General features: G+C 42.1%; 1 protein-coding gene across 1 annotated transcript in view; it reads right to left on the bottom strand.

The window, feature by feature from the left end:
• Positions 1-1,806: 1,806 nt before the first annotated feature.
• The window catches only part of LOC126458508 (mitochondrial fission 1 protein), a 47,846-nt gene continuing 22,614 nt past the window's right edge, over positions 1,807-27,038 (bottom strand). Inside the window, exons 3-4 of the mRNA XM_050095602.1 lie at positions 17,535-17,640; positions 1,807-2,469 (exon numbers count right to left, since the gene is read on the bottom strand). Of these exons, the coding sequence (XP_049951559.1) occupies positions 2,375-2,469; positions 17,535-17,640 (201 nt within the window). The 3' untranslated portion in view covers positions 1,807-2,374. The remainder of the gene's footprint in view (positions 2,470-17,534; positions 17,641-27,038) is intronic.

Here is a 27,038-nt window from a genome sequence, read left to right as displayed (position 1 = left end):
TCACACCTTTGTCTCTCTCTTCCAACATGTGGGTTTAAATTTCCCGTTACTATCATATTCTTCCTTCCCCCATCTGCTTCTGCATTTCCTCTTCAAACTCTTGCTTCTCCTCAGAAGTGCAACCCACCTGCACTGCATACAGGTATTACCTCTATGGTCATCCCCTTGAGTGATATTTTTGGTCTTCAGGTAGCATAATATGCACAGTAATGTGGTGGCTTCACATGGAGCCACTGTGCTCACCCACACTTGTCCAACCCTAACCTGTAGTTTTTCCTCCCCAGCATACATCATCTAGAAAACCACTGTCTGAAGAAGAAAATTCAGAAATTTTGTACAAAGTTACATCTGAACCCGACTTAGAAAGTCAACTTGACGCCATTTTTTATCCTGGTCTGTGTTACTGCTGAAGAAGTAACATTGGGATGCCAACACTAAAAATCCCAAGAGGCATAATTAATTCTGAGAGTGAAAGAAATTATGATGATAGTTTTAGCAGTGATGATGCTGATCCTTTATGCCACAGCTGGGGCCTCCAGAAAATGGCCCCCCCATAGATCCAGATGAAGTTGTAAAACATGTTGCTTGTCATCTGACAAGAATTGTGTCATTCTTTGCCATAATTAAGTTATTTTGAGTATATTCAGGTAAGTTGTGTGTTTATGTACTGTGTGTGTGTGTGTGTGTGTGTGTGTGTGTGTGTGTGTGTGTGTGTGTGTCACCAAGTGGTCAAATGAAGCGGCCACCTAAATTGTATGGAAATGTAGGAAAAAATGAACACAGTGTCATTTTCATTTCCTTGCTGTGTATTGGATTTAACTTAATTCCCACCCGAAATTCAGTGGCTTTATGTTCTGTGCTTCAAAGGGTTAAAATATGGATATATAACCCCATATCTACCATTGCCACCCGTCACTGCTGTTCTTCATCCCTCCTCAGCCTGTTTTCCATTCCCTAATACCACCTCCTTCCTCCTGCTGTACCTATGATCACCGATTCCTCCCCCCCCCCCCCCCCCTCCAAAACTCAAACTCAACCCCCACTCCTCTCATCTCGTCTTAATGGGTAATAATTCATGAATCACAGTTAATAGATGTATTCACAAGCTTGGCGGCACCCAGATGCTACAAAAACTATGGAACACACAAAAACACTGTTCCAAGCATCTAAGTTTTACATATTTATTTTGTGACAGTTTTGTGAAGTTTTGGAAAGGTGCAAAAAACACAAATGCAGATAAGGTGGGACATAACAGCCAAAAATTCATAAAAGATGAAAGAGAAACAGTGTTTTTCAAGTTCAACCACTGCTAGAAAGGGGGGGGAGGGGGGGGGGGGGAAGAGCAATTCACTTGAGAACATGTGAAAAAGAGGATAAAAAGTAAGTAAATTGCACATGAAGTTTATAGAGAAAAAAATTTTTAAATCTAAAAAAAGAGAAAAATTACATCATTTGTATACCATATTTTCAGAATATCCATTGAAGTTTTGTAAATAGAACCAACATGCATCTGGTGAAACACCAATTTCAGCAAGTTTGAGAGAAAAACATTATCTATTTTTGGAAGTTGCCCATGAAATTCCTGTTGACCACTATGCACATTTCAAATGATTCTCGTGAAACCCCTCGTTTGCTGATTCAGAATGGTAACTGTCCACTCTTTTCAGTAATATCAAACCATAATAACCTTCCCTCATTTTATCTCTGCTAGGCTTTAATGTTCGACATAAGTATGAACTCAACTACCAAAATGTAACAAACGTGTTGTAAAAGGAAAAAAAGGTTAAAAAATCATACACCATCATATTATAATGTTTACATGTTGTGTGATTTATTGCATATAGTATTCAATGTCTATACTGAAAAAATATTTTATTTTTTTAAATATATGAATAGGTGACTTATGGGCCATATACATATAAAAGCAAGTTAATCAGTCTCTAAATAACTTATCTTCAAAATGTAGCTGCAAATATTTTTAAGAAATAATTATGACATTTAAAATCACACTGTTCACAGATGTCTCAATTATGGCTACTCTCACAGAAAAGTACAACTGTACTATAACAATATTATGAGAAAAGATTTATTTCATAAATAAAATTATCAACAAAGCTGTACATATATAATTAAAACATAATAACAAATATAGTAATAATGGCAATATCTACTAAGTAGTCAACAGCAGACTCATGGGCACAAACCTGCTGCACAAAATGAAGTGGCAAAAATTTTGTACAAAGTAAACTAAATGTGGAAAAAATACATCTTTATATAATGTGCATTTGGAAAAAAATAGCCACTTTGACTTGACTGACACTCATATGGAACTGGTTACAGTGCAGCAAAATCACCGTTGTGACTGGTACACTTCTTAAGACTTGCGGGCTGCCATAGCCACACCCATACCAACTATGGCACCCACAGCAAGTACAACTCCACCAGCCAGAGCCATTCCAGCCAGCCCTTCTGCAAAGAAACAAATGTTAGCATTCCAACTGACACCATAAATTACTATGCAAAAATTTGTAAAATGAATAAAACAACTGAGTGCTCATACCAATGAAAATGATGGACCCATCAATTTGAATACTGTTGATTCTAGAAACTTTAAATTACCTTATACTTGGTACAATGAAACTGTATTTTTTAAATCGATGTTCACTGTGTCTGTCTGGCAAAGCAACTTCTTCTCAAAAACATTTATGTTCACTAATGCTACACAACTGACAAAGTGCTGAATGAACTTTTTGTCCACTTATGACTTGCCAATGATTTGTTACAGTACATCAGTCACTGCAGTAAAAATATACATAACCTGTTGTATTTCTGACACTTTACACGATGTAATTTCTCTTACTACCCCAGCAGAACAGATGATGGCAAATAATGCAGCTTACATTTAATTTACACAGGAGAAATTTTTATTTATTCTACATTATGGGCAGACAGCATTTCAACAGCACATGTAAATCAGTGTTTCTTCTAGCATCAATGTCTTGACTGTAACAGGACATTTGGTCCAGTGTGGAAAATAATTTTCTTCCTCCGGGTACAAGTGACATACACTGCATTTCAATGTATCATAATTCTAGTGTTTTATCTTTTCCCCTTTTCCTTCTATTAGTATTACTAACCCTACTGAGGGCTGAATGGCAATACAAGATAGCACTTCTGACCGACAAGTCAGAGTGTTGCATCATACAGCATAAGGCGCAGACAGCATCAAATTCAGCACTAAAGCCTCCTAAGCATAGGGTACACAATCGACCATCGCACTTGCTGTTCACAAGGATCAGGTGGCCAGACGCAGCATGGAAGTTATGCAACCCGTAATACTTTCTTTGAGGCATTTAAAGAGGCTGCCTTCACAGACCACCTGAGGCAGTAAATTTCACCTCACTAGACCCTTACTTAGTGGATCACATGCTCACATTGTGTAACACTTATATGCTGTTAAGATACTGGTCAGAATTTATGCACTCTGTATGAAAAACTGATGCTTGATGGACACTAGTATTCCCCTTAGGTCTCCAATTCTGTCTTTCAACATGTGCCTGTAAGTCTGAATTTTAGAATTTTCATTATCACACCCCACACCACCAGTTTACAACCCTGTGATGTACGTGCAAGAACATTGCCATGACAATCATATAAACAATACTGAATGGAACAGTCCACTTGATGAATGCCAAAACATTTGCCAGCATTTGCGTTGTTAGTTACAAACTGTAGTGAAGTATTACAAGCCTCAAAATTTTACCTGCATATCTATGCAATAATATAAGTGTTTCATGAAACACTTACTTAATTTGGCAACTTTTATAGTTCCACTTACAACTTTTCTTGATTTCTTATGCTCCTCACAGAAAATAGCCACAGAAAAAGCAAATCATTATACTTGCAGAGCACCAACCAGTGCACACTTAAGTTCATCTGGGGGTTTGGGAGAGAATCTCAAACCCTAATGCAGATACTGAAAGTAGTATTACAAAATCTGAGTAAACAATGTCACTTCTACATATGGAAAGAAGACAAGAGGAACAGGAATGGAAATCACACTGATTTTTGTAATTAATGGTGAAGCATTAGCTCAGGTGAACAGGATAAGGGACAAAATACTGTCTGCTTGAAGAAATTTTATATTCTTTAATGGATTATACAAAGCAGTGAACACTGAAGAGAAACAAGTGACAAATTGACAGTGAGTTGGCCGGTAAGGCACGAAAAGACAGCACACTGCCTGCAAAATGCAAGGTTCCTAATTGAGAGTCCCGGTCAGGCACACAACACTATAGTTCAATTCTTTTATCTTGGCGGCTCGCGCATGCCCGCCCAGATGCGGGAGATTGCTGCGTTGCCAGTTGCACATGACGCACGTGCCAATAGAAGCAGCGCCATAGTATAGCATAGTTTGCAAAGTTACGTTTAGGGGGAAGCGCGTAGTTCATGAAGTAAAGCCACCACGGCCGCATTAACCCTTTCGCTGCTACAAAGACGTGCTCCCTGCCTTCTGCGCCGTGCGCGATTTTGTCACTGCACTGCTCGCCTGTGCAGACACATCGTGTTCCGACTGCTTTGACACTCTTATCAATCGATTCCACAAAAACTATTTGGCCCAAAAATTAGATTTTTACACATCTTCTTGACTGATACCTTCCGCCCATAAATGACTTAATTTTGTTTCGATGTTCAACGCAGTTTTTATGCAGCATTAAATATAGAAAACCATTGCACGAAATTTTGAAGAGTTTGCAGAGGTAAAAGTCCATAGAGTATACTTTCCGTATGGTCGATTTTAGTTGCCTCAATGTTGAGAATGAAATGTGGACAAGATACCTAAATTTCATATAAAACTTACTATATAACAATATCTCATTTAATTTAAGTACGACACAGGTGTCGTATGTAATATTGAGAAATATTCCGTCTTTCGCGACTGTAATAAAAGTATTATTTACACCGGAAGCGTTTGGCTTTATTTTAAAGCACTTCAATCAATCAAAAGGAAGTAGACAAAATACATTAAACAAAACTGTGGTCTTACAAAAACATTAGGACTTGAATATACCGTCTATCAGTGAAGTGCTCTGAGCTATGTCAAATATAATTTTTGTGTGTGGCACACACAAACATCATTTATTTGCTAAAACACTGATCTGCCAACACAAACGTTGAATATTGTGTTACCGCAGCACAAAACTACGAAAGGTGACTTGACAATGGAGGAGACAAAATACTGTCCACTGAAGATGCTTCAAAAGAGAGAAACGCGTCTGGTCTAAATAAGCCCCTTATTACAGTTGCAGAAGAGGAATATATTTCAGTACCATTGGTAAAACTGCAACTGTGGAACAAAAACAAGAAAGAGAACATGAGTACCATTGTGTATGTGCCATACCTTTCCTTGATTGAAGTGCTTTAAAATAAAGCCAAACGCGTCCGGTGTAAATAATACTTTTATTACAGTCGCGAAAGACGGAATATTTCTCAATATTACATACGACACCTATGTTGTACTGAAATTAAATGAGATATTGTTATACAGTAAATTTTATATGAAATTTAGGTATCTTGTCCACATTTCATTCTCAACATTGTGGCAACTAAAATCGACCATACGGAAAGTATACGCTATGGACTTTTACCTCTGCAAACTCTTCAAAATTTCGTGCAATGGTTTACCACATTTAATGCTGCACATCAAAACAAAATTAAGTCATTTATGGGGGGAAGGTATCAGTCAAGAAGATGTGTAAAAATCTAATTTTTGGGCCAAACAGTTTTTGTGAAATCGAATGATAAGTGTGTCAAAGCAGTGGGAACACCATGTGTCTGCACAGGCGAGCAGTGCAGTGATGACAAAATCGCGCACAGCGCGGAATGCGGGGAGCACGTGTCTGCAGCAGCGAAAAAGTTAATGAAGAGGCAAAGCACTAGAAATTTCATTCAAACGAATAAAATTCGTGAAGTTAGGCACTTCGATATTGTTTTTAAATAATTAAAACATTAAGTTCCACACAAGGTTTGAACTCATAACCTTTCGCACAGCAGCCCAACACCTTAACCGTTACGCTAACGCACCTCGTGTGACTACATAGCGCCATGAGGATTATAACGCGTCACGCAAAATACTGACAAACACTGTTGGTGTGACTACGAATTACTCACGCTTCATCGAAGTACAATAGGAAATAAACAATTATCGCTGTTCTTTATTGCGAAAAAGCGATTCGTGAGAGTGATACAAACACCTTTCCTTGCTATCGCCTGAATTAGGAGTCTTATTGCTTGTTTGGTTTAATTAATTAAAAGAATATGAAGCAATTGGTATAAAGAATGCTTTTTCCAAACTTTCTATAAAAGAATGTCTGCTATCAAGACATTGCTTTTGTTCTATTACTTTATTTATGACTGAACGTTTCTAAAACTGAAGACACTCGTCCATGCTCTGCACTGCAGTCGAGATGTGGCAACGTCGTTCTCTGTTCATTGGCTGACTGTGTTTTGTGACGTCAGATGCGCAGAACGAACCTAAACTCGGCCGCCAAGATAAATGACGCGCACTTTAATGCATTACTACTATGTTTACCAATCAGCTAGTTGGTGATGGTTCAGGTAGTTTTTTCCTAAACTGGTTCAGCAAAATAATGAAAAATTTGAACTAAGATGGGCACAGAGATACCAAATGTATCTATCTCTATTACATTAAACAACAGATGCCCAATGGAATATCCAATAGGCTTCAGATTATATTTTGGACTGTTTCATGAAAACTGTGATTTGAGTCAAGTCCTCTTCTGTTGTATGCTTGTATATACTTCTTTTCAATGAGATAATATCTAACAGCTTACCCACATGGAATAAATTACTATACATTAGCTTAATAGTGTCACATCCAAAGAGGTGACACTGAAAAAATATATGGTAGATGAGATACAGGTAAGGATAATACACCATGCAAAAGCATTAAATTTAATTTTATTTTTAACAATTCCTAAAATCTCTGTTAGTTTCATGGACTAGCGGATGAATTAAGACATTCATCACATAACTGAAATGATAAAATTAAGATTTCAGGTAAGTTCCCCGAGAGCTCTTTGTGAGCCACTGTCTACTTAGATATATCAGACCAGGTAGAAATTCCTGCTGTTGAGAGGAAGTAGGGGGGTGAGAATTCAAGATAGATCCTGCCACATTTTCTGTTTCCCCATTCAACGAGGCAGTTTCTTCACTCAGCATTAAGTCAAATAAAGATCTGCAGTAGAATGCTGTTACACATTTTGCACGTTGTATTTTTCTTGGGAAGCTGAGCTTCATATGATCCAACAACAAGACAAAAGACACAGAGCGTACAGTTTTACTAAAGACTCCCAGTTCCTCAGTTCAGTGGAGTCAGCAGTTCCGTACTAGTAATGTTAGGCTGTCCGGATTGATTAGGCAATACCCTGTTATGTATCTGTGAGCTACAGTTTTTATTATTTGATCTCATCTTAAAGCACATACTGAAGCTATCAGTTTACATGTCAGTTTACATAACCTTACCCCCATTTACACAGACTAGTCTTCAGGGAATATCAGTGACCATCTCATATTTTATTATATACTTCACCCTCATGTCACAAATTTTGTCATTATTGTTTTTGACTTACTGTGAAGGCATTTTCAGGTAATTTATTTAAAAAGGAAGGAAAAAGTGCGTAATAAAATATTAGAAAACTATATTTTATATCACACTCCTACGCATAACTACACATACATTACATAGTAATTCATCACTAACAAGCCATGTCTACACTCAGTGTTGGAACTGAAGGCTTCAGTTGACTATGTAATAGTATAAAGTTGGTAAATACACAAAAACATACATTGAAACTACTACTCTTGATATTGTTCCACTCCTTTCAGTAACACTTTTTTCCTTGTTTTTCAGCTAACTGTTCTTCTGCAAGAATAACTTAAGTCTCGTACATACTCAAAATGATTCATTTCTTATTTACATAATATTTCCTGTAATTTCATAGCTTGTGCCAGAATTTACCAACTGGTGATTACAGTAGTGTATTTAGTTTTGTTGAAAACTGAACTGGTTACATGAAATGGCTCTTAGAATAATGTGTAACGGTGAAATCCAAATGAGAGAGTCAGTAGTTTTAACAGTATTGACACCAATAATTAGAAAGTTCTGAGAGCGTTCTTTCTAATAATCTTTCTCAATTTTCCAAAAACTAATTAACTTCAAAGATATTCATAATTACAGAGCAGTTACACCCAAATTTACTTTCGCCAATTGAATTATTATGCTTGCTATGTTCCAGGATTTGACTTTATATTTCTGTTGCTCTAATTTTTATGAACCAGGTAACACTGTTCATTATTCGATTTATCTCATAATTGAGAAATTGCATTAATTAACAAAATTTCTAAAGGCAATGTGCTTGTGTGTTTTCCCTTCTTTTCTGAAAAAGGTTTTGGCAGAAAGTTAAGTGTGTTTTCATTGTGCCTGTCTGCAGCTCAAGGTGTTATCTTTACAGCGAGTACAATCTACCCTTTTCGTAATTTTTGTTTACTTTTAAATACATAGTTCACCACGTAGGCATACAGTGTGCCAAACAAATAGTACTGGGACCTTTCATAATTTTTGAACAACATTTAGTTAAATCACATCATTGGAACCTAGAGATCATCTACATTATTGAATTTTCACCCTGTAGTTTTATAAACTATAATACAATATCTGAAATCACAAAATATCATTACGCCAGTCTTAATACCACTGCAACCCCACAGCACATGAGTAACAACTTCATGAAAGTTCTATTCACATCATATTATAAAATGTCGATGATCAAAAGTTACAAGATCAACATAAACTAAATGGAATCCACACATTGCAATGGTCGGTTGCTTGTAACATTTCTTCATCACAGCGTTCCTGAAAGTTGAACTTACTGAATATCTTCAGGAATTGTCTGATTATTAACAAATGCACATGAAATGCATCTACCAATCTGCACTTAATATACTGTGTTTTTACTTTTAAATGTAACTGGTGAATTATTCCAAGAACTGTGCATGATTCACTACTGTTTGCAGAATTATGATTTTTGGAAGATGGAACATTACAAAATTTGTTGCCACTGAAGTCAACAATAAATGTAAGTGCCAGTCAGGTGGTGACGAAATACAAACCGAATGTTAGGTAAACATATCACCATCCAAACGAAAACACATAATTTGAACGAATGTGGAATTGTGAGACATTGTAGCAACTGCATCGCATTCCTCACTGAAATGTATGTCTAACAATAAAAGCAATTTCACATTACGAGACTTCAATTCAAAGTGTGCAATTCACAACCACATTAGACACTTACAATACTACTAACAAGCACAGGATAAAAAGTCTTCGCAATATAAACATTATGGGAGTAAGACACATCTAAGCAAGAACCAGTAAAAAAACCTGCTGAATTATCGGTGCAGATATGCTAGACCTGTATCAGAAGCAGCACAAACACCACCCAGCTGCAGAGTGGATTTGCAAGTAGCAGATTACCAGGGACATTAAATAAGTAACGCAACACATCTCCCCCCCCCCTTCCCCCTCACAAACAGAATGCTTATCTCTTGAGGAGGGCATCACACCAGTATGACAGTGGTAGTTCGGCAGCTTCTGCAAAGGGATTCTCAACTGCGCTAGTGTAATAGGCACCAGTGGTCAAAAGTATGCCACAATGGTAATGTGTTAACACAGTGCATGATGAACGAATGTCCAGCTGAATAAACTAAATATCCATAGTCACGTTTTGAACGGACAAGGGATCGGTATAAACAGAGGAGGACTGTCCGATGTTCTAAGTACCCTTAGCATATGTAGGACACTGAGGGACTGGGTGTAGCATGTGGCCAGGTGAGACACTGGGAGGACCAAGAAAGTTTCCTACCAAGCATGAGCCCCATGGATTTTGTAGTTTCGGCGAACAGAGGGCACAGCCCAAAGATGTACAGATGGTGGAAAAAGCCCATTGCACTACCAGAAATTCATACAAACAGTTTTGTCATGCGCACTCAGAGCTTTGTGCTAGGTTGTGTACGTCAACTGGCCACCAATGGAAGCTTATGGAACCTACTGGTCCTATTCAGTACATCAGAGTTATCAGCCTGTGGCATGACTTGCCTCTTGAGATGGCTGAGGGCAACAGTTTCATGAGCTTGCTCGAGAGCAATTTATGGCAGAAAAGTATAAGTCTTGGAATGTGGTTTGGCCTGGGGAAATACAGAAGGGTCAAACTATGCTCCAATTCGCTCATCGCCGGCTGACACCAGGAGGAATTTCTAGAACAAACAAGTGAGGAAGATGTGCTCCGACTGGCCTGTGACTGACAACATTCCCGGGTGGGGATTTGGTAACATGGGACTGACATGCTACTGGTGGAAAAGAGTTGCATTTTTCCTTAGTGGTGTTTGTGGAAAGATGGGCGCAAACTGCTCCATTTGAATTGGTGGAAGAAGAGAGAGACCTTTGGTTTTTTGGTGGATGGGGATAGATAGTTGGAGATGTCATGGCACTTGGAGGTGTACAAGTCCTGATGAGCAAGGGAGTCCAATTCTCTACCATGACCACAGTCCTCCGACTTACCACCACAGCAGACTGGTGAGAGAATACCGCAGCATGGCTCACTAGGTAGGAGTTAACATTTAGACAGAAAGCATACCATTGCCACAGCTCCACTAAACATGACTTGTGCCTTAGTGTCATTTGATATGGTATTCAATCAACCACTTAAGTTTCTAAATTAATCGTTGGGTTGAAATGGATTAATGATTAAATGTGCAGCTAGGATACAGTGGCCATCCCTCCACATACCTATATTGTAAGCTGTCATCAGCAATTAACTTTGTTTTTCATAGAATGTTGAAGCCAATACTTCATAATTACTTAAAATAATAAATAATCTGTTTATGTTTCATTTGCATTTCTATTTTGATGAGCACATAGTTCCCTTCAGTTTGCCAATTTATTCTACTGACTGAACAGGCAGTTATATAGTAGGATTATTGAAATTTACCACCTTATGATTCTATGTTAAGGCAATCAAAGATAGTGATTATCTTGCTTAATTTACAGTTAACATGGAGTCACAAGGGGACTGTGAGAGAGTCTTGGTAATTCATTACTCAGATAGGTTTCACAGTCTCACAAACCATGGGATATTGCAACCTTGGTCTCAGAGAGCCAACAGACGTTGCCCCACACGAATGAAGAGAGGGTGGAACTGTTAAAAGGACTAATACAGGAAATCCCATCTACCTTCTTGCTAACCTGATGAATGTGACGACACTGTGCATGCAACTATTTATAACAAATACAGTTTGCCATTGTAGGATGATGGTTAAAAACACGGAGACCATATCCCCGCGTGCAAATCACATTGTGGCACGCGTCAGTCCACCAGAGGACTGGGACACGGCACAGTAAAGAAGTGCGAGGTATGGAACATTCTGAAGCCTTCAGGATTTGTAAGGTACTCTACCTGGCTGTCACAAGTGGGGAAACTATGTTCATCGGAGGTCACCAGCTATGAGTAAAGCCTCCAGTTTGCCTCAGAACCTTAGAAAACTGCCGATTGGGTTTACAACGCTACATTATGCACAGTCTGGGGGATACTGTTCCATCAAATCTAACAGAGCATCAGAATTTGCAAAGGCAGAAAGGTAGGCAGTGCGTACCAGCGAAATGGAGGTCGGCGGGGTGAGGGTATCATGCAATGACACCTTTGAAGAGGATCTCTGAGTCAGGTAAGGAGAGGACCATTTGCTTTGTTCAATTTCTTAGTGCCACTATGGTTGGCAGACAAAGACTTTATTTTACTTTTTTTTATTTTATACATCTAGTTTCATATGACCAAACTGTGGAGCAAATATCCAAGGTCATGGAAAGAGTAAGTAAATGAAATTACAACATAAAAGTAATAACAGATAAAATAAGATGTCTACGAACGCAAAAAAAAGACAAGCAGTAAGTTTATGTAAATGCAATCAACAACGTAACACAGCAATCAGCTTAATTTTTCAAGGAACTCCTAAACAGAATAGAACGAGTGGCCCACGAGGAAATTTCAGTTTTGATTTGAAAGCACGTGGATTACTGTTAAAATTTTTTAATTCTTGTGGTAGCTTACATAAAATGGATGCAGCAGTATACTGCACACCTTTCTGCACAACAGTCAAGGAAGTGTGATCCAAATGCAGAACAGATTTCTGCCTAGTATTAACTGAATGAATCCAACTGGGTGGAAGGAAGTAAGGAGTCCTTGAAGGAATGTTCCTGTCTCCTTTCCACCGTGCGAGTTGTGATTTTTCCATCAGGGGCGAAGATCTGTTAGCTTGTTGTGCTACTGTAGTAGGAGGAGACGGGAATGATATCACGATACTGGGTGATTCCACAGGTGCAGTACTGAACTGGAGGTCTCATGTCTGCATGGCCCTGTCCTTTGTGGAGTGATGCATATTGAGGACATTACTGTATGTGCTAGATGGTAAAATGCAGGGCTTTTGGCTAGCCAACAACATTAGAGTGACAGGGTAGGGTGCTTTTTGCTTCACCCGGATTTCCTGGAGATACACACGACATTCACGGGATGAGGCAGCATGGCCGCCACTACAATTGATACAGTGGGGAGGAGGAGGTGGGCAGTTGCCCTTATGAGCATCTGTACAACAAGCAACACATTTGGCCACGTTTCGACAGGACATGTGATTATGGTTACAACACTGACAGCAACACATCTGGTTTCCAATGTATAGTTTGACCACAATGACTTCATAGCCTGCCTTAATCTTCAATAGAAACACTACTTGAACAAATGTGAGAAACAGAGTGCATGCAGGCATGAAGTTTGCATCAACCTTTTTCATTACCCAAAGGACCACAGCGATGCCCTAATCAAAGAGAGAATGTTGGATTTCTCCCTCAGTATGACCATCAAGTAGCCAAGTGTAAAAAACACCCCACAAAGCATTCAGTGTACGATTGGCCTGAACACGAACAGAATAGCCACAAAGCATTCAGTGTACGATTGGCCTCAACACGAACAGAATAGCCGTGGAGGAGCAAAGCTGTAAGCAGTTGTTGGGCTTGAAAAATTACAATTGATCTCCATAAGTGAAGTTCCACTGCATAAGCAAGAGCAGGATTTCACACGGCCTGCAACTGCTTCAACGCCTCTCTGAATAATAAACGGATAAACTGTAGCAAAAGACTGACCTCCGGTACATGTCACCACGAAGAACTGAGGTACAGCTGGGAGAGTCATTGAATCTTTAGCCTGATTTACTTCGTGTTTAATAGATGTAGACTGATATGAAGATGACCGGCCCTTTAGGAAAAAATCCTCCATGACTGCCGGCAACTGCAGTGGTGTTCTCCTTCAGACAGGGGAGCCTCTCTGGGGGAGGGGGGAGGGGGGGAGGGGGGGTGTTTGCCCACCTTCAGTGATTGTTGACAACACACAGGTCACACACCCCGAACTCCAGACAGAGGGACTAATTGGCACTTGGGAAGGTAACAGCTCAGGGAGTCACCCCTTCCTGGGCCTGGCCTGTAACTGGCATTACATGTGAAACCTACCTGTACACCGGGGGCTAGCAAAAGCATTACCCAGTCACCAGTTATGGATCAAATATGTGGGCCGGCCTTCATGAGTGCGCAGAGAGGAGGAAGAATAAACAAAAATACCTCAAACACCAAAGCGGAGGACGCGGAGATGGAGAACAAAGAAAGGAGGAAAAAGCAGATGAGGGATTGTTCCAATCCTGGGCTACAAAAACTTCAGGACGCTTTCTCAAAAATACCCAAGAGACGTACCCCAAGGGAGGGGAGAAGTGCATCAGATATGAAACACAGGATGAGAAGAGGTGCTGCAAAGCCTGGGGCCTCGTGACAGCCAAGCACGAACTCACCCAAGAATGGCGAGCACCTCGGGGATGGTGTTGAGTGTGTCAGCACTACCAACACAGACATCCAGTTGTGCAGCAAGATCTACATCTACATCTATACTCTGCAAGCCACCTGACGGTGCGTGGCGGAGGGTACCTTGAGTACCTCTATCAGTTCTCCCTTCTATTCCAGTCTCTTATTATTCGTGGAAAGAAAGACTGTCGGTATGCCTGTGTGTGGGGTCTAATCTCTCTTATTTTATCCTCATGGTCTCTTCGCAAGATATATGTAAGAGGGAGCAATATACTGCTTAACTCCTCAGTGAATTTATGTTCTCGAAACTTCAACAAAATCCCGTACTGAGCTACCAAGCGTATCTCTTGCAGAGTTTTCCACTGGAGTTTATCTATCATCTCTGTAACGCTTTTGTGATTACTAAATGATTCTGTAACGAAGCGCACTGCTCTCTTTTCGATCTTCTCCATCTCTTCTATCAACTGTATCTGGTACGGATCCCACACCAGTGAGCAGTATTCAAGCACTGGGCGAACAAGTATACTGTAACCTATTGCCTTTGTTTTTGGACTGCATTTCCTTAGGATTCTTCTATCGAATCTCAGTCTGGCATCTGCTTTACCGGCAATTAATTTTATATGGTCATTCCATTTTAAATCACTCCTAATGCCTACTCCCAGATAATTTATGGAATTAACTGCTTCCAGTTGCTGACCTGCTATATTGTAGTTAAATGATAAAGGATCTTCCTTTCTATGTATTCGTAGCACATTACACTTGTCTACATTGAGACTCAATTGCCATTCCCTGCACCATGCGTCAATTCGTAGCATATCCTTCTGCATTTCAGTACAATTTTCCATTGTTACATCCTCTCTATATACTACAGCATCATTTGCAAAAAGCCTCAGTGAACTTCCGCTGTTATCCACAAGGTTATGTAACGGTCCTATGACACACCCCTGCGGCACAACTGAAATCACTCTTACTTCGGAAGAATTCTCTCCGCTCAGAATGACATTCTGCATTCTGTTATCTATGAACTCTTCAATCCAATCACACAATTGGTCTAATAGTCCATATGCTCTTACATTGTTCATTAAACGACTGTGGGGAACTGCATCAAACTCCTTGCAGAAGTCAAGAAATACGGCATCTACCTGGGAACCCATGTCTATGGCCCTCTGAGTCTCGTGGACGAATAGCGCAAGCTGGGTTTCACACGTTCGTCTTTTTCGAAACCCATGCTGATTCCTATAAAGTAGATTTCTAGTCTCCAGGAAAGTCATTATACTCTAACGTAATACGTGTTCCAAAATTATACAACTGATCGACATTTGAGATATAGGTCTATAGTTCTGCACAGCTGTTCGACGTCCCTTCTTGAAAATGGGGATCACCTGTGCCCTTTTCCAATCTTTTGGAATGCTACGCTCTTCTAGAGACCTACGGTACACCGCTGCAAGAAGGGGGTAAGTTCCTTTGCGTACTCTGTGTAAAATCGAACTGGTTTCCCATCAGGTCCAGCAGGCTTTCCTCTTTTGAGCAATTTTAATTGTTTTTCTACCCCTGGCATTTATTTCGATATCTACCATTTTGTCATCTGTGCGACAATCTACAGAAGGAATTACAGTGCAGTCTTTCTTTGCAATCCATCCATCACCTTGAATAAGAGTGTCCACACATTCCAACACTGCAGGAGTAACAGCTGTGTGTGACTGGTCGGTGTGGAGATCTGACAAGTTTGCGTAACCTTGCTGCTACGATAAAACATGCCTAGACAAATGACTCGCCATGCTTCTGTCCACTGTCAGGTCTCCATAAACATTCTGCAAATGCCTATAAATATCTGTGATTCTCTTGTTTTTCTGCCAAAAGAAACTCAATGAGAGCTCTCTGCTTGGAACACGCCTCTGTTATAGAAGCCACTTTGGAGGCTACATATAGCGCCATCTCCTATCTGAAATTGATAGAACTATAGAGGCTGAAGTGGGAATATTCCATGATGTCACGCAACATATTTTTTTCTACCAAAATTGGCCGAGAAAAAAGAAAGTGTTGCAATACTTATTGAATGCCTCTCATAGTATGTAGGAAGTTCAGAAAGTAAGTTACACATGTTGCCCCACTCCAAAATCCTTACACAATAAGACTGCCACACAGTCAGAAGTACATGTTCCATATTTCCTGCAGTGACATTTGTGCTGCATTTCTGGTAACAGATGCATCACTGGAAACCTACTCCGAAGTTCAAGTATGTGAAACAGTATAATTCCTAGGCTGAATGTCTAAACTGCACACAAATTCACTGTGAAATTCTGGTAGTATATGGACCAAATGGAATATCATGTCCAGCCACAGTGAAATGATGCCAACAAGTTGACAAAGATCGAAAGAGACATGGGTTATGCTTGTCAGGATATCCAGATTTTGCATCGTGCTAGACCACCTGCGGAGGAAGATTTTCCAATGACAACATTTACGCAGTTCTCCATGACCAAGGAGCAGATTTCTATCATTGATAGAATGTTCTCCACTGATCAGTATGATCACCATTGTTATGATCAACTTGTCCCTGGGTCACTGTATCTGTTATTGGAAATTTAAGTATTACACCATCCCTCACCAGAGTCTTTCTCACGCGTAACACATCCACTTTCAGCTTTTCTATCAGTCTTTAAAGATTTTAATCATCAGCCTATTCCTCATGACATTAACTCTCATTAGTTAATTATGATTTGGGCTGAATAGCATAAATGAAACATTATGTTCAACCATTCACCTTAATGAAATCATTTTTAATTCTGGTGATGCTCAGCATCTTCTGCCTCAAAGTATATGAAAAGTCATTGATCTTTCATGTTGCCTTAGTAGACGGACACCTACATGAAAGGCAATTTAAATTCTCAGGCATGTTAATATATCTGGATACCGTTCTAGGTGATATCCTTTTGTAAGGTTGCAATTCCGCATGAAGTACATTAAATGTTCCAGTCTACACAATCTTAAATTCTACTTTTATTGCACTGTGAAAATCTGCAGGATCTTGCAAACTGACAACAACTTATCTAGTAGTACCAGACTGACTGACACACACACTTCATTGTACCTTCATATTTCCACAGTATTCTGTTGCTGGGCTTCTTGCCTTGTCCTCAGTTTCTTAAGTTTCTGAAGCTTCTTTGGTCTACAGTGGAGGTACAAATTTACTACCAGTGAAAGTCACTTCAAATTAGAACAATACTCTTTTTCCCTTATCACACTGTTACCAAGGTTTATCTCTCCAAGGATGGAGCGTCCTTCAGCAAAGTACTTTGACTGTTAGTTCTGACAGTTCATCTTACCACGGAAAAATGGTTGTGTTTGTAAAAACGAAAACACACACACACACACACACACACACACACACACACACACACACACACACACACAGAGTGCAATCAATGAAAGTTATCTTGCAGAGCACCGAAATGAAGCTACCTGTCAGCTACATTTTCTACTTCCAACAATCCAATTACCTGTGGCTAATTTAAAATACAAGTAAATAAATCTAGAAGATAAAAAGCCAAGGACATACCTTTCTCCATCCGTTTCTTTATCAGTCTCTCTAAGCCCTGAACTTGTTGGTTTCCAGGTTCAACTTGTAGGAACACTCTACAGTATTGTAAAGCTTTGGTGTATTCCTGTAAACAACATGCATCATACATGAACTTTCATGAACTCAAAACCTTCTGCTTTGATTTATGAAACTAGCCTGACTCAATTTATAGAAAAAAATCAGTAATACTTCAATAAGAGCACCAAATTCCTTGGACATTGCCTTATTATGAAGGAAATTTACACAGACAACTTCATGTATACTTTTTTCCAAGTTATGTGCCCAAGTTGGAACTGTGTGACACATTAAGTTTATCTTCTGGAAATTTCTCAGTCTGTCATAAGAAGATAGAAGTCACCTGCCATAGACCCCCTTCCCACAAATGAATTTTGTTTTTAAGAATAATCAATGCTGAAGAGAAAAAAATTAAAATCAAAACATCACACAGAAAAATTATGTAGCGAGTTTAATCTTTCATAGGTTACGTCAGCACACACAAATACTATGCTAGATCAGATGATTCCACAGGGGCTTGAAGTGTGTGTCTCCCTTCTCCTCCACTGAAACTTTAGTAGGGGAAACCATCTCCAACTAACTAAAAAACTTCTAGATGAGAGAGAAAGCGTTCTGGTACAAAGAGCAGGAGCTAAATGTTTGGGTTTGTTTATAAAATAACTGTTGCCAGACACACACATTTCTTTTTATTTATCTTCTGCACGATGCATTTCATGGAATGACTTTTCAAATTAATTTTCTATGAATAATGCCATGTGTTTGTGATGTTTTTGGTGTGTGGCATAATACACAAAAAATGCACTTTAAAATGGTTACAATTTCCTGAAATGCATCAAGCAAAAGATAGATAAAAAGAAAATCTTGAGTGGTACTGGAAAAAGTTATTTCATAAACAAACCCACTGTCTTAGTCACATGCTTTCACCAACCATTTCTGATGGATAAAATAAAGTACAATTTAAATCATTTGTGGGAAGAGCTCAACCCATTTTGCGTACCGATATGCTGTTTTTCCCTTTACCCTATGTCCTGAATGTGTCATCTATGGGGAGGAAAAGTAGTGATAAAATCCATCTGCTCCTACAAAAGTTTATTTCATTAGGTCGTGCACATTTCAAAGCAGAGCCTTACTATCATTGCTTCAGTTGACTACAGAAGGACTTCATTCAAAGTCTCAATTAAACGAAAACCGCAATGAAGGTCCTTCCACTGAAGTTCTGACAAAGGTATCTCTCATCAAAAATTGTCATGACTGGCAAAGATGTCAGCAAATCCTAGACCCTATAATTGCTACAGATGCGCTCTCTGCAATCCTTTGTTTTGCCGTACTGCTTGCCTAATGCTGCTACTTGTGCTCAGCGACAGTGTCCCAGCTGCTGTGAAGTACTTCTCATTCAATTTTAAGGAAACAAATTGGGGAAAAATTTTGATGTTTGCATATGTTAAGCCACTAGCCCAACATGCAAGTTAGCGTTTCCACCCACTTTCAAGTTGGAAATGCTACTTACAAGACTTTCAAGATGGCAGTAAACGAAATTAAGTGTACAGGAGTTACACAGCTTTTAGCTGAAGCACTTGTAGTGATGAGGGGGAAAAAAAAAAAAAAAGTACCCACAAATAACGTGTATAGAAACAGGCATCTTCCAGGAATCGTTTGGTAACATCCAATATGCTAATAAGATTTATCTGCCAAGGACAATGTTTTGTTTGGAAATCAATTTTGAATGAGCACAATCAATTTCAAAATTTTTCAGGTGGATATTTTTGACTCTGTACGTAAGTCTAATACATACATGAGAGATTGTGGACCAGCTTGCATTAAATTACATACATCATTGAATATCTGGCAACTGGACTCACTGTAATAGAAGTACTGCATTCCTAACAGCACTGTTTCTAAATTTTTATGTTTTCTACATTATACTGAAGGTAGATCGACTAGTAAGGTTTTTCTCTCAACAGTTCAGCTTTGTTTTCATTTTTTAACTTCTTCAAAGTTCTGATTACAGGTGCTGGAACTATGCATTTTACCAGTACAATACTTAATTTTTCAACTATCCTTTGAACTAATGTGGAGAACAGGCATTACACAAAAATAGCACTAATTCAAACAGTTCTATTTACACAGGATTTTAATGAAGGTCAAGAGTAGTTCTAAATGTCAAACTACAAATAAATTTTCATTTCACAGTAATATTTACACTCAATGAATAAAGCAAAAAAATGTGATTAAACTGAAATAAAAAAAATATGTTTACAGTAATTACTGTTCTGAAGTAATATGAACCTCAGCAAGTTCACACTCCCAGTTACAATACTTTTTAATCCATTTCACCGCTTCGAACAATGGTGTATTACTTTATTACAAATAAGTAATTATAAGTAGATGCTGAATGCCTTTCCTATCACATAGTTTATGAACATTTTGCTACTTGAGAAAATATTTATTTACTTATTTGAAGACTAAGCCCGTTTTTTGTATGGTACTAACTTTTCACATAAACAAATAATTCTAGATCCATGCTGTCTAATGAATCTGAGCACACAGAGCAAACCCACCTATTAGCCTCTGCTGAAACTCACAGGCGATTGTGGGGGTGAAGCAACACTGTGCAAGCAAGTAACACACCTCTTATCTTTCATAATTTACGTTTAAGTTGGCATGACAGAAAGTGCTTCTGTCATGCCAACTTATACGTCAATAAATTCCTGATACATTAAAGAAAATGAATGGTGAGCTCGAGGGTGGGGGGAGGGGGGGGGGGGCAGCATACCACTACCAAAATGACTTACTTTCTTCCCAGTCGAGCTATGTACCAGTCATAAGTAGTTGTTTAACCACAGTTTTTTGAACATCAATAATTTATAAAAAATAATATTCAATAATAAACACACATTTTAAAATTTGTGACTTATAAAACAACATAAAATTAAATTTCAATGCTTTCCTGAGATTTCATGAAATTCTCTGATTTCCCTGAATTTTGTACGTAAAGTTTAATTCCCTGAGAATTACAGGTTCTCCAGAGAATCACCAACCTGCTGTGGAAACCTGGCTGCCCAATCACGTATCTGCGCATCAAGATACAGTCACAATGATTGCCATATTTCATAAATGGTTCAAGATATCGAAACAACGTTTCTTTTTGCAAATGACAGCACACAAAGATGCATGTATATTTTATGATGAATACAGGAAACAGTTTTATTCACTGTTGGAAGTGACTCATCTGCAGCAATTAGAGGGTTGGCAGAACAAATATTTCAATAGCACATAAGGAAGACCCAGATGCTACCTTTGAACACGCCCTCAGCACTTCGGAAGCAGCACAGCGCAGTGAGTTAATTCATCCACAGTAGTCACAGGGTTTAGTACAGATGATGGTAATTCATGTACTTCACTAAGAAAATTTAGACATCCAGATAGTTGGACAACAGTGCAGAAACACCATGAGAAATATGTGCTTGAACATAACACTTAGCCATTAACAGCGCGTGCTCATTGTTCTCAATATGTTGCAGCAAGTATCAGTCGTCGTCAAAACAGTGTTCCGTATTGTTGCAAGCGCATTGTGTCAGAGATCACTGCGTTCAATCATGGGCAAATGGTTGGTGCTTGTATAGTGGGTGCTTCCGTAATGAAGATAATCGAAGTGTTTGGTGTTTTAAGCAACACTATATCTAAGGTCTGTACCAATACAGGGAAGAAGGTTAAACATCTTCAGCTAAGTCAATGTGATGTGGGTGAAGGGGGGTGGGGGAGACCACAACCACCAGATCTCAATATTATTGAGCCTTTGTGGTCTACTTTGGATATGGGTGCATGATTACTAACCACTTCCATCTTTGTTACCTGAACTTGGACCTATTTTGAAGAAAGAATGGTGTAAGATTCCCTTTAAAACCACACAGCACTTATATTTACCCATTCTGAGACAGCTACAAGTTGTTTCAAATGCCAACTGTTTTCCTGCACCATATTAGGCATGGTAATGTGTTGGTGTTTCCATATTTTTGTCTACCCTCGTACCTTCAGTAGCTTTTATAGTGCGCATTCCTTGCAAAATGAAATCTTTTCTGAAACACCTGTAGAAGGTGCACATTCCAAATCCTGCCACATAATGAATGCATTGAGGAGCTGGCAAGTGTGTCGTGGTTCTTATTTCTTGTATATCATGCCAGACTACACTACCAAATAATAGGTGTGTAAGATTTTTGTTTCCTGGATAATGAAGGTGCACTTTCTCAAATTAATGCTCAGAAAAGCATCATGGGCATAGTTGGGCACATGCGTCAAGCAACTTTGTTGCTTTCTCAAATGTCTTCCCAAAAACTGTCATCCAGGTAGTAAAGATGTAGACAACCACCTAGTCACAATATTTTTATCTGCTTCATTTTACGGGTCTTTTTTTTTTTTTTTGTTAGGGTTTAAGGGCGCTCAACTGCTGAGGTCATTAGCGCCCAGTCACTGGTGTTAGAGCACAAGGAACCTGCTAAAACTCAAGGGGATGGGGGGGACATCAAAAGGACCTGACAAAGATGCAGATGAAATAAGTAAAAAGGTTAAATGTCTTTGGTCAAGCCAGTTAAAGTTATAAAACGCAGAAGACGAGCAGCTGCTCGAGCGTCATCAGCTAAAACATCCGGTAAGGTAGATGGCAGGGACAGGACAACACGAAATTGACTAAAACGGGGACACGACAATAAAACATGGCGCACCGTTAATGCCTGACCACAAGGGCACTGCGGGGCTGGGTCACCAGAGAGCAGGTAGCGGTGGCTAAACCGGCAATGCCCAATCCGCAACCTGGTCAGAAGGACCTCCTCGCGCCGAGATGGTCGGGAGGAAGTTGTCCAAGCAGTTGGGAGCGGTTTTACTGCCTGGAGCTTGTTTCCTTGGAGGGATGACCAAGCATCCCACCACAAGGACACAAGCCTCTTACATACATCCCCACAAACGTCAGATGACGGGACACAATGGGAGGCTGGCCGAGGCTGGAGGACTGCAGCCTTGGCTGCAGCATCCGCAGCCTCATTCCCAGGCACTCCTACATGTCCGGGGACCCACAGAAAGCTGACAGAACCGCCATTATCGGCGAAACAATGGAGGGACTGCTGTATTCGTTGAATCAAGGGATGGACCGGATAGGGAGCCCCAAGGCTCTGAAGAGCACTGAGTGAGTCAGTGCAGAGGACATACGATGAATGGCGGTGGCGGCGGGCATACTGAATGGCCTGATGGAGAGCAAAAAGCTCGGCCGTAAAGCTGGAACATTGGTCAAGGAGCCGGGATTTAAAGGTGGCGGTCCCGACGACAAAGGCACAGCCGACACCATCGTCAGTTTTGGAGCCATCGGTGTAAATAAAGGTGTGACCAGCAAGTCGAGCACGAAGTTCGACAAACCGTGAGCAATACACTGCAGCCGGAGTACCCTCCTTCGGGAGTGAGCTGAGGTCGAGATAAATACGAACCGGAGCCTGGAGCCAAGGTGGTGTCGGGCTCTCACCCTCTCTGAAGGTGGTAGGGAGGGCAAAATCCAATTGTCGAAGCAGGCGACGGAAGCGGACTCCGGGGGGCAGCAGGGCAGACACATATAACCCGTACTGACGGTCGAGAGAATCGGCGAAGAAGGACTTGTAAGAGGGGTGTTCGGGCATAGACAACAGCCGGCAGGCATACCGACACAGCAGTATGTCGCGCCGGTAGGTCAACGGTAACTCGGCAGCTTCAGCGTAAAGACTCTCGACAGGACTAGTGTAGAAGGCTCCGGTCGCAAGACGTATCCCCCGATGGTGGATGGAGTTGAGCCGGCGTAAGAGGGATGGCCGAGCGGACGAGTAGACGAAGCTCCCATAATCCAGCTTCGATCGGACTATGGACCGATACAAGCGAAGCAGGACAGTGCGATCCGCTCCTCAAGATGAACCGCTAAGAACTCTGAGGACATTAAGGGAACGTGTACAACGGGCCGCCAAATAAGAGACATGTGGAGACCAACACAGTTTCCGGTCCAACGTGAGCCCTAGAAACTTAGTTGTGTCCACGAATGGGAGAACAACGGGACCGAGATGTAAGGATGGCGGAAGGAACGCTTTATATCGCCAAAAGTTGATACAAACCGTCTTCTCTTCAGAGAACCGGAAGCCATTTGCCACGCTCCATGAGTAGAGGCTGTCTAGACAACGCTGGAGGCAGCGCTCCAGGAGGCATGTTCTCTGGGCACTGCAGTAGATCGCGAAGTCATCGACAAAGAGAGAGCCTGAGACATTAGGTGGAATGCAATCCATAATTGGATTGATCGCGATGGCAAAAAGGGCTACGCTCAAGACGGAGCCCTGAGGCACTCCGTTCTCCTGGAGGAAGACGTCGGACAATACGGAACCCACACGTACCCTAAACTTTCGATCCGTTAAAAAGGAATCAATAAAAAGGGGCAGACGACCGCGTAGGCCCCACTTGTGCATAGTGCGGAGGATACCTCCTCTCCAACAGGTATCATAAGCCTTCTCCAAGTCGAAGAACACGGCTACCGTTTGGCGCCTTCGCAAAAAGTTGTTCATGATGAATGTCGACAAGGTCACAAGGTGGTCAACAGCGGAGCGGCGGCGACGAAAGCCGCATTGGACATTAGTAAGTAGTCGTCGAGATTCAAGAATCCAAACTAACCGAGCATTAACCATGCGCTCCATCACCTTACAGACACAGCTTGTAAGAGAAATGGGGCGGTAACTAGAAGGAAGGTGTCTATCCTTCCCGGGTTTGGGTATAGGAACAACAACGGCGTCACGCCAACGCATGGGGACCTGACCTTCGGTCCAGACGCGATTGTAGGTACGAAGAAGGAAGCTTTTGCCCGCCGGAGAAAGGTGTGCCAGCATCTGAACGTGAATGGTATCTGGCCCCGGAGCAGAGGACCGGGACAGTGCAAGCGCACGTTCGAGTTCCCGCATAGTAAAGGGGGCATTGTAAGTCTCCAGATTCATCGAGTGGAAGGAAGGTCGCCGAGCCTCGTCTGCCTCTTTCCTGGGAAGGAAGGCAGGATGGTAATGGGCGGAGCTTGAAACCTCCGCGAAAAAGCGGCCAAAGGCGTTGGAGACAGCCACAGGATCAACAAGGACCTCAGTACCTGAGGTCAGGCCAGGTACTGAGGAGTGGGCCTTAATGCCCGACAGCCGGCGCAGGCTACCCCAAACAACGGAAGAGGGAGTAAAACTGGTAAAGGAGCTCGGGAAAGAGGCCCAGCAAGCTTTTTTGCTGTCTTTGATGACTCTACGGCATTGCGCTCGGAGTCGTTTGTATTCAATACAATTCGCCAACGTAGGATGGCGGCGAAAGGTGCGTAAAGCACGTCGTCGAGCACGGATAGCGTCCCTACAAGCCTCGTTCCACCAGGGGACGGAAACGCGACGTGAAGAAGAAGTAGTACGAGGTATGGAACGTTCGGCAGCATTGATAATAACAGCCGTGAGGTATTCGACCTGACTGTCACAACTGGAAAAATCGCGGTCCGGAAAGGTCGCCAGGGAGGAGTGAAGTCCCCAGTCAGCTTTCAGTATGTTCCAGCGCGAAGGACGTGGGGATGGGGTGTGGTGCAGGAGACGAACGACACAGGGGAAGTGGTCGCTCGAATAGGTGTCAGAAAGGACATACCACTCGAACCGACGGGCAAGAGTGGTAGAACAGATCGAGAGGTCCAAGTGGGAGTAGGTATGAGTAGAGTCCGAGAGGAAAGTCGGGGCGCCGGTATTGAGGCAGACAAGATTGAGATGGTTGAAGACATCCGCCAAGAGTGAGCCTCTTTGACAGGATGCAGGAGAGCCCCAAAGGGGATGATGGGCATTGAAGTCGCCAAACAATAAGAACGGCGGGGGAAGCTGATCGATCAGGTGCATCATGTCAGCCCGACTAACAGCAGATGACGGTGGAGTGTAGACGGTACAAACTGAAAAAGTAAAAGCAGAAAGAGTAATGCGGATAGCTATTGCTTGGAGTGGGGTAGTCAATGGGATGGGATGGTAATAGACATCGTCCCGAACGAGCAACATGACCCCACCATGAGCTGGGATACCGTCCACAGGGGCGAGGTCATACCGCTCCGAGGTATAGTGGGAAAAGGCAATACGGTCAGTCGGGCGCAACTTGGTTTCCTGGAGACCAAGGACGAGCGGACAGTGCAGGCGGAGAAGCAGTTGTAATTCCTCCCGATTAGATCGAATACCTCTTATGTTCCAATGAAACAACGCCATTGCTAGTCAAAAAGTTGGGGGAACGAGACGGGGAAGAGCTGGTCACCTCGATGGCCGCGGAGGGCCAGGTTGCGAGGCAACAACGCTACAACTGACGGCAGGCGGATCCGGTTCCATCGACTCGTCGCCAGCTGCGGCCGCTGTCCCTGATTGTGTAGGAGGGGCCGCATCATTTGCCGACAAAAGGCCGGCGGAACGCCTGGCAGCAGAGCGTCCCGGCGAAACTGAGGACGGCCGGGAGCAGCGACTCACGGATGAAGCGTCAGATGAAACGCGCCGGGGTGGAGAGGGGGATAGAGATTTCTTCTTGGAGGCCTTCTTGGAAGGCCGAGGAGGCACAGGGATGGTGGGCTGGACCCGAAGAAGGTCCTCACGCGCGGGGTCCGTTTTCGAACGCCGGACCTCGGAAGCTGGGATCCGGAACGTTTCCCCGATGGACGCCTGAGAAGAGGATCGCTTCTCAGGTGGCGTGGGGGGAGGGGGAGGAGGAGGAGGAAGGGTGGCCCCTGGGGCAGGGGGGGTGGGGGCCGCGGGGGAGGAGGAGTTGGAAGGGAGGGATTTGGGAGGCGGAGGCAGAGCCCCCTGACGGGCAGAGGAGGCGGAGGGGGGACAGGATAGAGGTGAGGATACAGCGGAAGGAGTGGACACAACTGAGGCAAACGAAGTGGCCAGTGACACGGGATGAAGGCGGTCATACTTCTTCCTGGCCTCAGAATAAGAGAGCCGATCCAAAGTTTTGATTTCTTGTATCTTTTTCTCCTTCTGATAGGCGAGGCAGTCTGGGGACCTAGGCGAGTGGACGCCAGGACAATTAGGGCACCGAGGTGGTGGGGTGCAAGTATGTTCCTCACGAAGAGGACGTCCACAGTCGCCACAAAGGGGCTCAGCCTCACACCGGGACGACATGTGCCCAAAGCGCAAACACCTAAAACAGCGCATAGGAGGCGGGACGTAAGGTCGCACGTCGCACCGGTAGCACATCACCTTTACCTTCTCCGGGAGAACGTCCCCCTCGAAGGCGAGGATAAAGGCCCCGGTGTCGATGCGACGGTCTTTGGGGCCGCGCTGGACTCGCCGGACGAAATGCACGCCGCGGCGCTCCAGGTTGGCCCTGAGCTCCTCATCAGATTGTAGCAGGAGGTCACGATGAAAAATAACCCCCTGCGTCCTATTTAGTGCCAGATGTGGGACAATGGAGACTGGGATGTCCCCTAGGCGGTCG

This window comes from Schistocerca serialis, chromosome 2, assembly GCF_023864345.2.
Source record: "Schistocerca serialis cubense isolate TAMUIC-IGC-003099 chromosome 2, iqSchSeri2.2, whole genome shotgun sequence".
NCBI classification, from domain to species: domain Eukaryota; kingdom Metazoa; phylum Arthropoda; class Insecta; order Orthoptera; family Acrididae; genus Schistocerca; species Schistocerca serialis.
The sequence above is the reverse complement of the archived record's forward strand: the minus strand, read 5'-3'. Positions and strand labels throughout refer to the sequence as shown.